Source organism: Trachymyrmex cornetzi, unplaced genomic scaffold (assembly GCF_001594075.2).
Source record: "Trachymyrmex cornetzi isolate Tcor2-1 unplaced genomic scaffold, Tcor1.1 scaffold23, whole genome shotgun sequence".
NCBI classification, from domain to species: Eukaryota; Metazoa; Arthropoda; class Insecta; order Hymenoptera; family Formicidae; genus Trachymyrmex; species Trachymyrmex cornetzi.
The window spans coordinates 1,331,448-1,345,824 of record NW_017296956.1 but is presented as its reverse complement, the minus strand read 5'-3'; the positions used below and the strand labels follow the sequence as shown (position 1 = coordinate 1,345,824).

Here is a 14,377-nt window from a genome sequence, read left to right as displayed (position 1 = left end):
TCTCGCTCGCTCCGCTTCGCTTGATAAAACAAAGTGGAGGGATCGAAACGATGACGTGACCGGAACCGAAATCCCATCACTATGCTGCAATGTTGCAAATAGTTTTGTCATTTTAGGAACCAGCTAGAACGTCCTACATAATTATTTTGATAATCTAATAAAATTATTTTTACAATTGTTTTTAGCTAAATTTTTAGACAATGTAAAACCGTTCTTTTCGTATATAATTTAATTTTTACTGAATAATATTTAAATAAAAAAAGTGATTATTAATTAATATCATTAATTTGAGATTATTATGAGACTAACGCATACTCAAAGTGTTCAAAACATTGTTCTTGATAAAAATTCTTAATAAAAATGACTTCTGTTGATTTATTATAGGTCTACGTAGATCGCAATTTATAAAACCTTGTTGACAACGTGACTCATCGAGATTCTCAACATTGATCCACGTGGCTTCATTCATAAGACGCTATGTTTGAATGTAATTCAAATGTTCATTGATTCACGAGGGACCGGAAGTGATCGTCCGGCGAAAAATATTTTCAGGCGAGCGGTTAATAACTTCCGTTCAATCTTTGTCGAGAGCATTCGGATTTCCGAACGATAGAATGTGCAGTTGATCGGTGAGTGGAAAATTGGATCGGAAAATCGTCGTGTGAAGGACCATAAAATTTAAAAATATGAGATGCAACGCAGGAAACGGCCCGTGAAATATGTCATGTCGAGGATTAATAAGAAAGCAGAGATTTTAATAACTGCTTGTGCTACGAAATTTTATTTCTAAAGTTTCTTAATCAGTATAAGACGAGAGTGGTTAAATTTAACATTACATTGTTGGTATATTATAAAATAATTGTAATGTATTATTTTCTACTTTATCAAATCATGCATTTGAATCATATATGGATATTTATATTGATTTTATATACATTAATAAGAACAGGAAGCAACAAATTGCTTATTGTTAATCTTCAATATGCAGCACTATCTATATATTAGCAGAAAACAATAAAAAAGTATGAGATTTTCCAGTTCGAGTGTTATTTATTGAGTCAAAAATTAAATTAGCTATATAAATATTAATAGATTCATTGAAATTTAGTAAACTTCTTTGTGAAGAAATGGACGTAACATATATCCTTCCCCTCATAGAAGAACGGAAGTGTTCTTTGACGTCCGCGAATTCAACACTATCTCATCCCTCCGCGTCGATGAATTCTTTATAACTTTGCATACTCCATTGCATACATTGCTCTTTCTTTGGGGCATCACTCTTTATATTCTCTGCCTTCTTCAGGAATGACGTGGCATTTTCTGCTGATTATATGCTGCTATCTATACGCCTTGCTTGACATGACCGCTCCGCATTTTCCGTAAGTACGCAATTACACTTTCTTTGTCGAACTAACATTCTAATTGTTTCGAAATCAATAATCTCAATAGAAATAATATTTTACATCTAAATTTTTTCTTTTAAATTATATTTTCTTGTTCTGTAAATTTATAAAAGATATCAACTAAGTGAACAATATAATTATAATATTTTCAATGATTGTAAAAGGAGAAAGAAATACATTATTTAAATAAGTGTGATATTATTTAAATGTAATATGATAAATTTCTTGCATGAAATAAATATGTACAGTTACGGGTTTCATTATTCTTGCATTTATAATATCTATTCCATCATAAATAGTATCACACATTAAATCGTATACTGCCGACATATATGTATATTCGCAGATTATAAATGCGTGATTTAATAGCAGATATATGTCACGTCTTCGTACTACATTTCCCGATGCATTTATTTTTCAATCAATACTGCAATCACATCCTAATTGAACAAATAAAATTCTAGCAGTTAGCGATCGTGTCCAACGTGACCCGGTTAAGAAAAATAGCATCCACTCTGTAATAATGAAATTGCCAACAGACCGCGTACTCAATTCTTGTGGTCTGTGAATAACTTGAGTGCCATCGATGCTGCGATAAAAATCGCTGTACCAGCGATATCATTGTCAAAGCTATATATTTAACTCTTAAGGTCATTACTACAAATTGTTTCCAGTTATGCTCTTATTTATTTCTTTTTCATTTCAGTTAATGAATAAAAAACAATTTAATTTTTATTAACATATTTAGTATTATTATATATTATAAAAAGATTATTCACACAAAAATACATAAAGAATACATAAAGAATACGTCGTATATTAGTACATAAAATTTTCTCGCGTATTTCTGTTTAATGACATTCGTAGTCATATGTAATTAATATTAATATAAACAATAATTACTTTACATATTATTCTACAATAACTTTACTTTACACATCTAAATATTTTTATTTAGTAATAAACATTACTAAATAAAAATATTCAAAGAAATTCTTAAAAGTTATCGGCTTGCCGAATTTTGCAGTAACATAAAGTGATTTTAAATCAAGTTTATATAAACATGTTTTGTTCTCAGTCACTGTCTATATTAACATATTTTTTAATAATCCGTTCAACTATAATAAAATGTAACCCAATTATTTTTACAGAGTAATCTTTAAAAAGATTATTTTATTGTCTATTACATAAGTATTATCTTAAAGAATAATCTTAATTAAAATAGTTATTAGTGGGAAAATACTTTTCAGTGATTTATAATTTTCGACAACATAAAGTAAAAAAATGGATTTTAAATTGCTTTAGAAAATAAAACGTTTTCGATTTTTATTTACTTAAATACAGATTGTATAATAAGATTTGATCAAAAAATGTTTCTTTAATAATTATTGATTTAATTAGAGATATATTCGTTAAATATATTATTGCATTAAAATTGGTTTGTTTGCAGATGAATGATATAGAATATGCATTTTCCAATATTAAATATGATATGTTGTAGTTAATGTAATCTCTAACAAATATATAGATACAGATATACAAATAGTGTCGATTAGCAAATTTTTATCATTTTTTGACATTTTAGAGAACTGGACTTCGATGAGTACGGAAAAAAGGAAACTTCTTTGTCGCTGAGGGATATCCTGCCTTTGAATCCAAAACAATACGATAAGCATAGAGCTCCAAAATTTCTCGGCCAACCTACTATCGTTTATTTCCATGTAACAGTGCTCAGCCTAGATTCAATAAATGAAGAATCGATGGTGAGAAGAAATTTGTTTTGTTGAATATTTCCCCAGAATATTACATGCACATCTGTGTATATTACATTTTATTGGGTTACTCTTTCCATTTTTTATATTAATTTTAATTATACTAGCACATCTCCTGTGCGTGCTACGCCAACTTCATGCTAGCCCCCCCATATTAAAAAATCGAATAATTTTTTTTTGCATTCGTTTGCTCATCGTTTGCTCACCCCTAGTTCAAAAGTTATACAAAATTAAATTTTGGGGGGCCAACTTCACGCTAGCCCCCCCAATATTAAAAAATCGAATAATTTTTTTTGCATTCGTTTGCTCATTGTTTGCTCACGAATGCTCCGTCGGAATTTTCGTTTGCTCACTCTTAGTTCAAAAGTTAAACGAAATTTGGGTATAAAATATCACCCTTTAAAATCTTTTAGCTTACTTAGAATACACCCTGTATATGCGAGGATATAAAAATTGAAACGTTTTTATTGAAAACATAAAGTGCATCTGTTCACAATTATTTTTCCGCGACGACAGACATACGTGGCCGACATATTTCTCGCTCAGAGTTGGCGGGATTCTAGGCTACGACTACCGGAAAACATGTCCGAGGATTATCGGATACTTGATGTAGATTGGTTGCACAATATCTGGAGACCCGACTGTTTCTTCAAGAATGCGAAAAAAGTTACTTTTCACGAGATGTCCATACCAAATCATTATCTTTGGCTGTATCACGATAAAACGCTTCTTTACATGTCCAAGTAAGTTTATAAATCTCTTAATCATTATTAATAGTTAGTTTAGTTCCACTTAGCAAATTATAAGCATTTTACAATAAATGTGACTTTTTATTTAAACTTTTCTTATAAAAAATGCGTTAATATGTTAAATAAGAATTAATAATAATTATTAATTAATAATATTAGAAATTAAATGTTAATATTCGTTAATTACATACCTATGAGTTATACAAGAATTATTATGATATATGATAATTATTATACAATTTAATTTCTCTCTCTCTCTCTCTCTCTCTCTCTCTCTTATCTTCATTATACAATTAAAGTAATAAATTTACTTTTCGTACCAAACATCCCAGATAGCAATGTGTCGTCTATTAAGTCTATTTGACGTTATTAACTAGTCACTTCTGATAAATTCAATGTCCTATCATCATAAAAATGACGTGAATTTGTCACAGCCATATAACGTTATATAACATTATATAAACCGAAGTCGAAAATACGTCATTAAATTCGTGTTACTAACTGTAGAAATGAATGACGTTATTAATTGATCACTAATAACGTTACAAGTACGTCGTTGATTAATCATTTATCCGACGTTAATAAGTATGACGGTGTAAATACGTCGCAGAATAAATAAATAAATGACGTTATTAATTGGTAAAAAAATGACATCATTGTTACATCTTAAATAGATAACATGACGTCAATAATTTAAAATGACTAACTGTTGACGTCAAAATGACTACAGCTTGCCATCTGGGATGCTGTTTTTTGTAACTGTAAAAACTATATTCCTCGCACGAGAATACTAGTTTAAAACTTTTTGTTTGAGTGAGATTTCCAGCTTTGGACTCGGACAGTTATTTTATAATTGTATCAAATATCATAAACATCTGTGTAAAAAAAATAAAAAACATTTCAATAATTATCTTTTTATAAAATATGCAAGCTTCATGTAAATACAAATTACAAATATAATTTAAAATGTTTTTAGTTAACATAAATATTTAAACTTGTGCTTTCGACATATTCTTTTAATAAAAGTATTTAATAATAAAATATGTATACAAGAGATAAGGGAACAAAAAAAATATTAAAAACTAGAACTAACTTCTAAAAATCTATAAATATTATGATAACTTATACTTAAATTTTTTATAATATTATAATTGTTACAAAAATACAGGTAAATTTCATTAATATATTACAATTATGATTTTATATGCATTATTTTTTAAAAAAGCGTCATATTACCTTATATAAATATTAACTTATTCTCTTCATCCCTCTCCTTACATTATAAGAGCACTCTATTTTTTGCGAAATAAATACTGCAATAAAATACCAACGTCACGCGTCGGAACCTGAGGAAACACTAGAGTTTAGAGAATTTGTTATCGAGTTTGACTTTGAAGCTTTAACTATTCAAATAATAAATGCATGCATTAATTTCAATATTTTTTATCTTTTTATTAGATCTCTAATTCAAATAATAAATTTTTTAATACTTTTGTAGCACAAGTAAGATCAGCAATCAGCACACACAAGTTCAAAAAATTTTTAACTGTTATAAAATACACATAAGACTCTCATGACGTTCATATATTTCTACTCGATTTCCACATCGTTTTTGTTTATAGCTATTTCGGCTTCATTTATTTCTATCCATGATTTTAATCCAACGTATTCGATAGAGCATTTAATTGCCGTGCCGTTCTGTCAAGTTTTATTGTCAATAAAATAATACGAATTTATTTGTTCTGAATGTATGTTTTATCGGAAACACAAATATAGAGAAGAACTTCAATATTGTTCGTCACTGTGAAAATAACACTATCGAGTAAAACTTGTATCAGAAAACAAAATTTGAATAATAAATTGTGTCACACAAGGAAGCGTAATATTCGTTTTAGATTGACATTGGTACTCTCATGCGCGATGAAGTTCGAATCCTATCCTCATGACACTCAAATTTGCTCGATGATGATCGAAAGCCGTAAGTATACATTAATATTTTATAAGCGATTATATTATATATATAAAATATTATTATATAAATACTGTGATATACACATAAATCGTAATATTTTCGCTACTAACAAAGAAGAAACTGAATAATGTACAGTAAAAGCATAATAGCAATGTTAATATTTTGTTACAATTATTGTTTATACAGTCATATTATCTGTAGCTATTATCGATTATAATGAATTATTTACACCAAATATGTTTATGAATAATCATATTTTATGTTAAAATATCAAGGCTATTTATTTATTTAGGATAGGATTATTTTGAGGATAGAGTGCCATAATATCACCTTCTCCTTTGTCATGCTTGTCTCTATACATCATTTACTTTTTTTTTTAGTTTCGCATACAACTCAGGATCTGGTATTCCTATGGAATATGACCGATCCCCTTGTAGTTAATCCGGAAATCGAGCTGCCGCAACTAGACATATCGAACAACTACACGACCGACTGCACGATCGAATACTCGACCGGAAACTTCACGTGCATACAGATTGTCTTCAATCTGCGCCGGAGACTGGGTTATCACCTGTTCCACACGTACATACCATCCGCCCTGATCGTCGTCATGTCCTGGATCGCCTTTTGGATCAAGCCGGAAGCCATCCCGGCACGAGTTACCCTTGGCGTGACGTCACTGCTGACCCTTGGTTAGGCGACCTCTCCACCCATTGCTCGTGATATAACTATTCATGATATTTACGATCGCGATAAAACGTTTTGCCGGAGTATCATATAATGATGACATAAATATCAGCAAAATTGCAATTAACTAGAACCAAAATAGTTTCAATAAATCCTATGATTTTAGTAAAACCATTAGTTAAATCTTTTTTGATACGCTAAAATCGAATGAAATTATTTGCGATAAATTTCGATGTAAATTCCGAGAATAAAGTATATAGTATAAATAATTGGTAGCGGATAACATTGATTTCTTAAACGTAATAATTATATAAAATGCTCCGAGGCATAAATGAACAAACGAAAATGCAGATTTTAAATAATTCTTATTATAGAATTACATAATTAATTATACTACTTATACTTACATATACCTGTACTTACACTAAGAAAAATGGTCTGGTTGGATTAAATAGTAATTCTGGTGGAAAATGAACGAATTAGAATTTTCTGGTTAAATCTATTGGAATTCTAGTTGAGATAATTAGAATTCTGATTGAGATATAATTATTCTGGTAAAAATAAGAATTTTAATAGATTTTACCAGAAATATTAACCAGAAATAGTTACCAGAAATAGTATCAACCAGAATTCCAGTTATCTCAGTTAAAGATAAATAAATTGAACCAAAAATTTTGTTCAATGTACATATATCTATACTTACAGTTAGTTTAATTCACACAATTATGCAAATTTAAATTTACATTTGCATGAAAAATCATAAGAGAATATTTTATAATATTGTAAATTTAAACCAGTAAATAATATACACATATATCTATGTACAAAAATAACTATATAAAATCTAATGATAAAAATAATTATCATAAATAAGAAATAAAGACTTTGTTCGATCATAGCGGATATTTGTATCTGATAACATTTTTACGTAAACAATTGTGCAATTTCCAGTTCAAGCGAATTGCGTACCGATTATTATTTGTCGAACTTGAAACACAGTTTTAAATTAGAGCTAGAGTAAAATCACAAATTAAATTGTTTCAGCAATTTCTGATAATACTAAGATAATGCTAAGGTGCATCTTGAACCACTGAGAATTTATTACGAAAAATATCACTCCATCCACAGATTTCGAATGTAGATCTCCCTATTCCTTGATATTTTTACCAATTTAACCACTGAGACATATGATATTATTTGAAATAATTAACTTGCTTTCATTCAATGCATATTTATCTGGAGACACGGTAGTGTTAAGTAGAGAGAGACGTTGATCAAGTCAACTGAATTGTATATATGTAACTGTACAAGCATGTAAGGATTAAGGGTTAATATCTTACTTTTAGCTACTCAAAACACGCAGTCTCAACAATCTCTACCGCCGGTCTCGTATGTGAAGGCGATTGACGTGTGGATGTCTTCGTGTAGTGTGTTCGTCTTCTTGTCTCTTATGGAATTCGCAGTAGTGAACAACTACATGGGGCCAGTCGCTACGAAGGCCATGAAAGGATACTCGGACGAAGATCTTCGCGAGGCCATCGACGATTTCAAGGTAAACGAGAAAAAGTGTGGTGCGATATTTATGGTGAATGTTCCATTGGTTCTGCAAAATTGATAGTTCGAGATAAAGTAAAATACGCCGTACCGTCGGCCACGAGCATGCAATTCGTTCTGTTGATACAATATCGTTCAATTGAATAAAAATGCTAGAAATAAGGGGCGCTACATTGTAAATTGCGATCATTATGAATTATCGATATTTGCGGAGTCGTATAAATCATTGAGATGTATTGTAAAGTTATATCACTTATTCGTTTAATAAGAAAGAGAAATGAAACATTAAATACGTAGTTCTACACACAAACAACATTTCATATAAATTTCAAGCTGAACTTTTTAGTACTCTAACGATTCCATTCTATTGTGAAGCAGAAAACTCGCCTAAATAAAAACCTATATGACTGACAAACGCATATTTATTTCTGAATCCGAATGTTATACGGTAAACAGCATCGACGGCGGAAAGTACGGCGGAGTATACTTCTCGAAAAGTACAAACATTTTTCTAGGCGATTCATTGTATCGAATGGCGAGTAACTTTTCTTCAGTAATTTCCCTCTTGAACAAGTTCCAAAGTTCGATTTTATTGCATGCATTCGTCCCACACTCAATTCGCAGAGAAATATTTATTCTCTCCTTTCTTCTGTGTAGTTTACGCAGACTTACAATTCCTTTTGTACATAGAAAACATCCCGTTTTTATTACACCCATTGCGTAATATTTGCTACTACTGCGGTATTTACTTTTGTTTGCTTTACGATAAAACGCATTCGTGCGCGAAATAAATATCGTTTTTCTTTTATAGCTAATAAGTAAAAGTCATTCACGCAGTTAAATAAGAATTTTATGATTATTATGAATTTTGTCTTTTTGATTTGCAAGCAAAATTATATTAGCAAGAGATATTAGAATATTAGATTTTTCCTTTAGTTTCATTTTATCATAATCTCTCATAAAATATGTCATCATTTTTTTGTTTAACGAATATTGTCACATTACACGCAATCTATAGAAATATAATATGCTTGAATTGAAAAATATGAATTTTATTTATTCGAAAAATAATACGTGAAAATTTTTATTTAACTTAATAAGTTAAAATATGTTAAGTTAATTCTAACGTGAAATGTATTAATTGTTCAAAATCGATGTTAAGCATGATTTAAGAATTAATATCTGCTAAAAAATAAAAAAATTAATAAATCTGTTTTCTATACTATTTCAATTACATGGTACATATCATTTTATTTTTTATATAAAGTAAATATAATGATTTACTTACCTCGCAAGTCTTGATTAATAAGATAAATGAAAGAGAGGGAAATAAATAGAAACAATTAATTATATGTATGTAATATATATATATAATAATTTTTTACATTTATTACTTTCATATCATATTTTATGTGACGTGTTTTTAATCTCTTTTTTCAAAGACGCCGATGAGGCCGGATACCGAAAGAAACAGAAGTCCAACCAGGCAACCGACAATTCAGTATGAGCAGTGCTGCCAAGGACGAGCCACTGCCATTTACATCGATAAGGTTTCCAGATTCTTCTTCCCTTTCTCATTCTTCATCCTTAACGTCGTCTATTGGAGCACATTCCTGTAATGCAACTCGGGCAAGACTCATGTCCGACTCGGCGAGAATTACGAGTACGGTTTTAAAGAAAGGCATTGAATTACAGAAAGAATATTACGAAGGATGCAGCAAAAAATTTGTCGAAACAAAAAGTATCCTGTAAACTATCATGTATAAAGTGTGGCACAATAAAAGAATTTAATAAAAGTGGGATTAAATCCGTATGTTTATTAAAGGTATGTTTTACGAAGATTGTGACAAAAAGAATAAACCGATCTATGTTCATTACAAGATATAGTAAATCCCTGTAACAAATTATAAGAAATATAACAAAACAGTTATAGATAAATAAGACACCTTAATGATATATATGTATCATATTTAGAATGTCTTTTAATTTTTATAAAAATATCGCCTAATTTATATTACTCATTTTTTGTTAAGCGCGAATCATAATTTATTATATTAAACAAATTATAATTTATTACAATAAAGTTTTTTATTGTAATAAAAAAGAACGTACTTGTTCAAAAACTTCATGCATTTAAATTTAATCAATGTGTATATTATATGGTTTACAATTTTAATTAACTGATTAATGTACATGAATTACTCACCTGTTCCAGGTATTGGAAACAAATTTGATTACATAAATCAAAAATGTGGTAAAGTCAATCAGTATATCTATTAAAAAATAAATTAATTAAAATTCTTCTATAAATTACGAGATGAGCATAATCCTTCCTGTTAATTATACTAATATTTCTTGATAATAATATTAAATTTATTTATAATATATAGTTATAATATTAAAGTAGATAGTAAAATTTCTCATATGGAACTATTCTTTGAAAGTATTGATATTACTGTTTCGCTCTTCTAAAAAAAAAAGCGGTGTTTTCAAATTTTCAAACGATAGTATTATGTATCATCTCTCATATTATCATATTATATCAAAATGTTATATCAAATTTTTATTTAATTGTTTATGGAACTAGAAGATATTCATATTAATTTCAAGTACAATTAAAAAATTAGAAAAAAATATTTATTAAAAAAAATAGTTATAAAGAAAGATAAAATTAAAAAAAAATTTTAATCAAAAGAAGAATAGTAACTTCAAAATATTCAAAATATACTCGTTATTACAACATTTACAATATATTAGACAATATGAACGTAATAACGTAATGTAACATACTTTCTAAATTATAATAATAGATTATTACTAAAAATAACACAAACATTTTTTCAGTTGCTGTTCTGTTCATTAACCGAACTTAAATGTCTTGCGTCAAGTTAATGGAGCGTACTGTCTGACCTATTACGGAGTATTACTACTGCAGACCAATACTGTCTAAGTTGTGCACTTACGTTAATGTTTGCCAATTTATAACGTAGTAACCTGTTATAAATAATTTCTTAGATTAGGTTAATCTAAAAGGTGACCCTAATAATAACTTTAGGAGAAAATTTAATTGTTAACTGAACGTGAAAATGAAAAACAAGAATCAGGGTAAAAAATAAAAAATTCAATACAAATATAGAATTTTATAACAAAATACAAATCTACGTAAATTTAAATAAGGTTGCATAATTAATATAACATTATTGAATAACTTTATGTTTAAAAATATAAAATACGAATTAAATTATAAAAGACCCCGTACTAATCATATGAAAAAAGTATTTTTAGTCGAATTGGCTAAAACTGTGATATTTTATAGATTATGAAATGCTGATCAAAAGTTTCTTCAAGCAAAACCGTAAAAAATGAACAGATTTTAATGTAGCATCATTTAAAAATCGCTATTTTGAATCTAATCAGATTAAAAAAATATCTTTATTTACTAAACTATTCATTTTTTTATAATTGTGCCTTAATACTTTCACTTAATACTATTTAGTACTTTTATACACAGAATAATGACATAAGTCAATTGATGTAAAGAAAACATCTGAGTGTTTGAAAAAATGTTTCAAGTATCCATATTGCAAATTGCATAATTTTTTGAAAAGCAACTATGTATTTTCTTCACATCGACTCAGTATTCTATGCATAAAAGTATTAAGATACAGTTATTAAAAATTAAATAGTTTAGTAGATAAGGATACATTTTTAATTAGATGCAAAATAACAAATTTCAAATAGCGCTAGTGCAAAATTTGTCTACTTGTTATGATTTTGACTAAGAAACTCTTAATTAACATTTCATGATCTATTATATATCGCAGTTTTAACCAATTCGATTGAAACTCTTTTTTTTATTCGTTAGTGTGGAATCCTTTACGTTAAGCTCTAATAATAATTAAAAGAGGTGTAAAATTTCTCAAAATGCTTGAAGTAGATATAAGTCTTCATAATGCCAAGAAAGTTTACTTAAATATGTTGTAATTTATCAATGTATATGATATAAATAAAATTAATCATTTACATTTGTGTTTTATCCAAGTACCTTTAATTACATTACGATCGCTCGTCATTATTCAAGTAAATTCCGAGTCATCCTTGCACAAGTTTTTTTATTTGAAGATCTATGCATGCAGCGATCGCAAATTTCCTCAGCGTAGAGAGAGATCAACTGTCACAATACTGCAATACAAAAATAAAATGCAATAAAATAAATAGAACTGAGCATGGCGATGAAAATTGATAATATATGTTGTATAAATTTATAATATATGCAACCATTAAAAATAGTTGTTTATACAGATATACATACATTATAACATGTATATGTTATTTGTGATAACATATCACAAATAACATATACACGTTAAAATAATGTAAACAAATTAAATTGATCTTTTGTTATAATTTTTATGTTTTTCTTATCAAAAATTATTTAAGTTTTATTTATACAATTTCACGATCGATAAACTAGTAATGGTGTACTCATAATAAACGATAAACGAAGGCAACTTTGAAACCAATAATTAATGAGTATTTTGAATACCACTGCCAAATAATTAATAATTACAACAAATAATTAAACTACTTTAAATGTAGCTCTGAAACAAATATAATTTGACTATTCTAAATATTTGTTGCAACAACAGAGCAATGAAAAATTGTTACAGTCTAAAGTTTTGAACAATCCCTGAAAAGGAATCAATAGAAGTATAGAAATTTCTATAGAATTAGAATTTGTACTTCATTTTTCTGATTACCTTTGAATCTTTTAAAAAATAAACAGCTTTTTGTTAATAATTTATATTATCTACCTGATTTACTAATACGAAAAATGTTCTGTTATTTCACGTTATAGAGAAATATATCCTTCTTAATATTGTGTATAATTCTATCATATTAATATTATCGTCTGCTATATGAATATTATCTCATTGATATTCTGGAGAATATAAAAAAACAGGAAATCAGGTAACACAGCGAAGAAATAATCATTTTCATTATTGTTATTATCAATTAGCTGTTTCTCATACCATGAACAATGAAACTTACTTATAATAAGAAATTTCTTCCTTTCTTTTTCATATTTAAATTTTTAAACCAAAATTTTCCTCTCGTTGGAATGTCACGCTGCAATTATAACTTAGAATTCTCGGTAAATAAATTATTAATTAGATAAAACTTAATAACGAAGTAATTAACTGGAACTTTCCGCACAACTTGCGCAATGAAATTTAATTAAATGATATCAGAAACGCAAAGTTTTCTAATTGAAACGTATAAGAAGCTGATAAAATAAAGATATACGATAAATTTCGTACATTTTGTTAAAGACAATTATTTAATAAAATTTGGTATTAAATTCTTTGTATGTCAAATTAAATTATTAAATTATTAAATTATTTATATGTCAACGTTAATAATAATAATAATAAAACAATATCTTTTTCAACTTAATATTTTTCAATTTAATTTTTCGAAGTTTTCAGTTCCTTTATATACGGATTCCTTTGTACGTAATTTCTTTCGCGGCTAGCGCGAGATAGCACCGACATGCGATGAGAATTCAGCTCAATGTGAATAAAAGTAGATATCCCTTTTATCTTCCTTTAATCGTTGCGGTTAACCGTGCCGAGAAAACGTCGCTGCTCACCATTCGGTAATTGCTCAGCGAAATGCAATTAATGAGGCGAGCCGTACTCACGCTGTGAATAATTACATTCGCGTAAGGAATCATAATTGTTCGTTGCTGCGAATGGATCGTTTCTCGGGATACGTCACGACCCGAAATATTCTATTCACGCTCTTCATCTTCCCCGCGCATTCCCGCCCTGGCACTGCCTTTCTTCGGATTTGCCGTTTCCGCGAGAACGCCGACAATAATTTCCCACGGTTTGCCACCTGCGCGTGACACATGTCACGAGCGTGCCGCATTTAATTAGCCATTAAAGCTAATACACAATTGCTTATTGCCTATTACCGACGACCCACATAATGTCTAATCGATATTAACTGTTATTTAGATCAGTGTCACAATTACATATCTCTAATTTTGTTAAATAAATTAGAATAGCAAGTAAGCGCTTTACAATATTATAAAAAATATTATTTCTTCCATATCCAATTTTAACAAATCCGATACTGATCTGATAAGATTTTACAAGTTTGTTATCCTTACATGAGGATACAACCAACTGTCCCCCTCCAATTTTAACAAGCTTTTATATATATATATATATA

At 28.5% G+C, this 14,377-nt stretch overlaps 2 protein-coding genes across 2 annotated transcripts in view; one reads left to right on the top strand and one right to left on the bottom strand.

Annotated features, from left to right (window-relative positions):
- Positions 1–507: 507 nt before the first annotated feature.
- LOC108760783 (glycine receptor subunit alpha-2) lies at positions 508–9,932 on the top strand. The gene is made up of 8 exons (XM_018506951.1): positions 508–629; positions 1,304–1,379; positions 2,989–3,166; positions 3,692–3,918; positions 5,820–5,902; positions 6,277–6,588; positions 7,930–8,135; positions 9,580–9,932. The coding sequence occupies exons 2-8, from the start codon at positions 1,306–1,308 to the stop codon at positions 9,754–9,756; spliced, it is 1,257 nt and encodes a 418-aa protein (XP_018362453.1). The 5' UTR covers positions 508–629; positions 1,304–1,305; the 3' UTR covers positions 9,757–9,932.
- Positions 9,933–12,102: 2,170 nt separating this feature from the next.
- Positions 12,103–14,377, bottom strand: part of Shal (potassium voltage-gated channel protein Shal) — a 116,342-nt gene continuing 114,067 nt past the window's right edge. The window contains exon 6 of the mRNA XM_018506946.1: positions 12,103–12,319. The gene's annotated coding sequence lies outside the window, so the exon portion shown is untranslated. The remainder of the gene's footprint in view (positions 12,320–14,377) is intronic.

What these genes read in the sequence shown, in the direction of transcription:
- LOC108760783 (XM_018506951.1), top strand. Translation starts at nt 1,306, where the DNA reads ATGACGTGGCATTTTCTGCTGATTATATGCTGCTATCTATACGCCTTG. An exon ending in CAATAAATGAAGAATCGATG is followed by an intron (nt 3,167 to 3,691) that starts GTGAGAAGAAAT and finishes CCGCGACGACAG; the next exon opens with ACATACGTGGCCGACATATT. An exon ending in GACGTCACTGCTGACCCTTG is followed by an intron (nt 6,589 to 7,929) that starts GTTAGGCGACCT and finishes TCTTACTTTTAG; the next exon opens with CTACTCAAAACACGCAGTCT.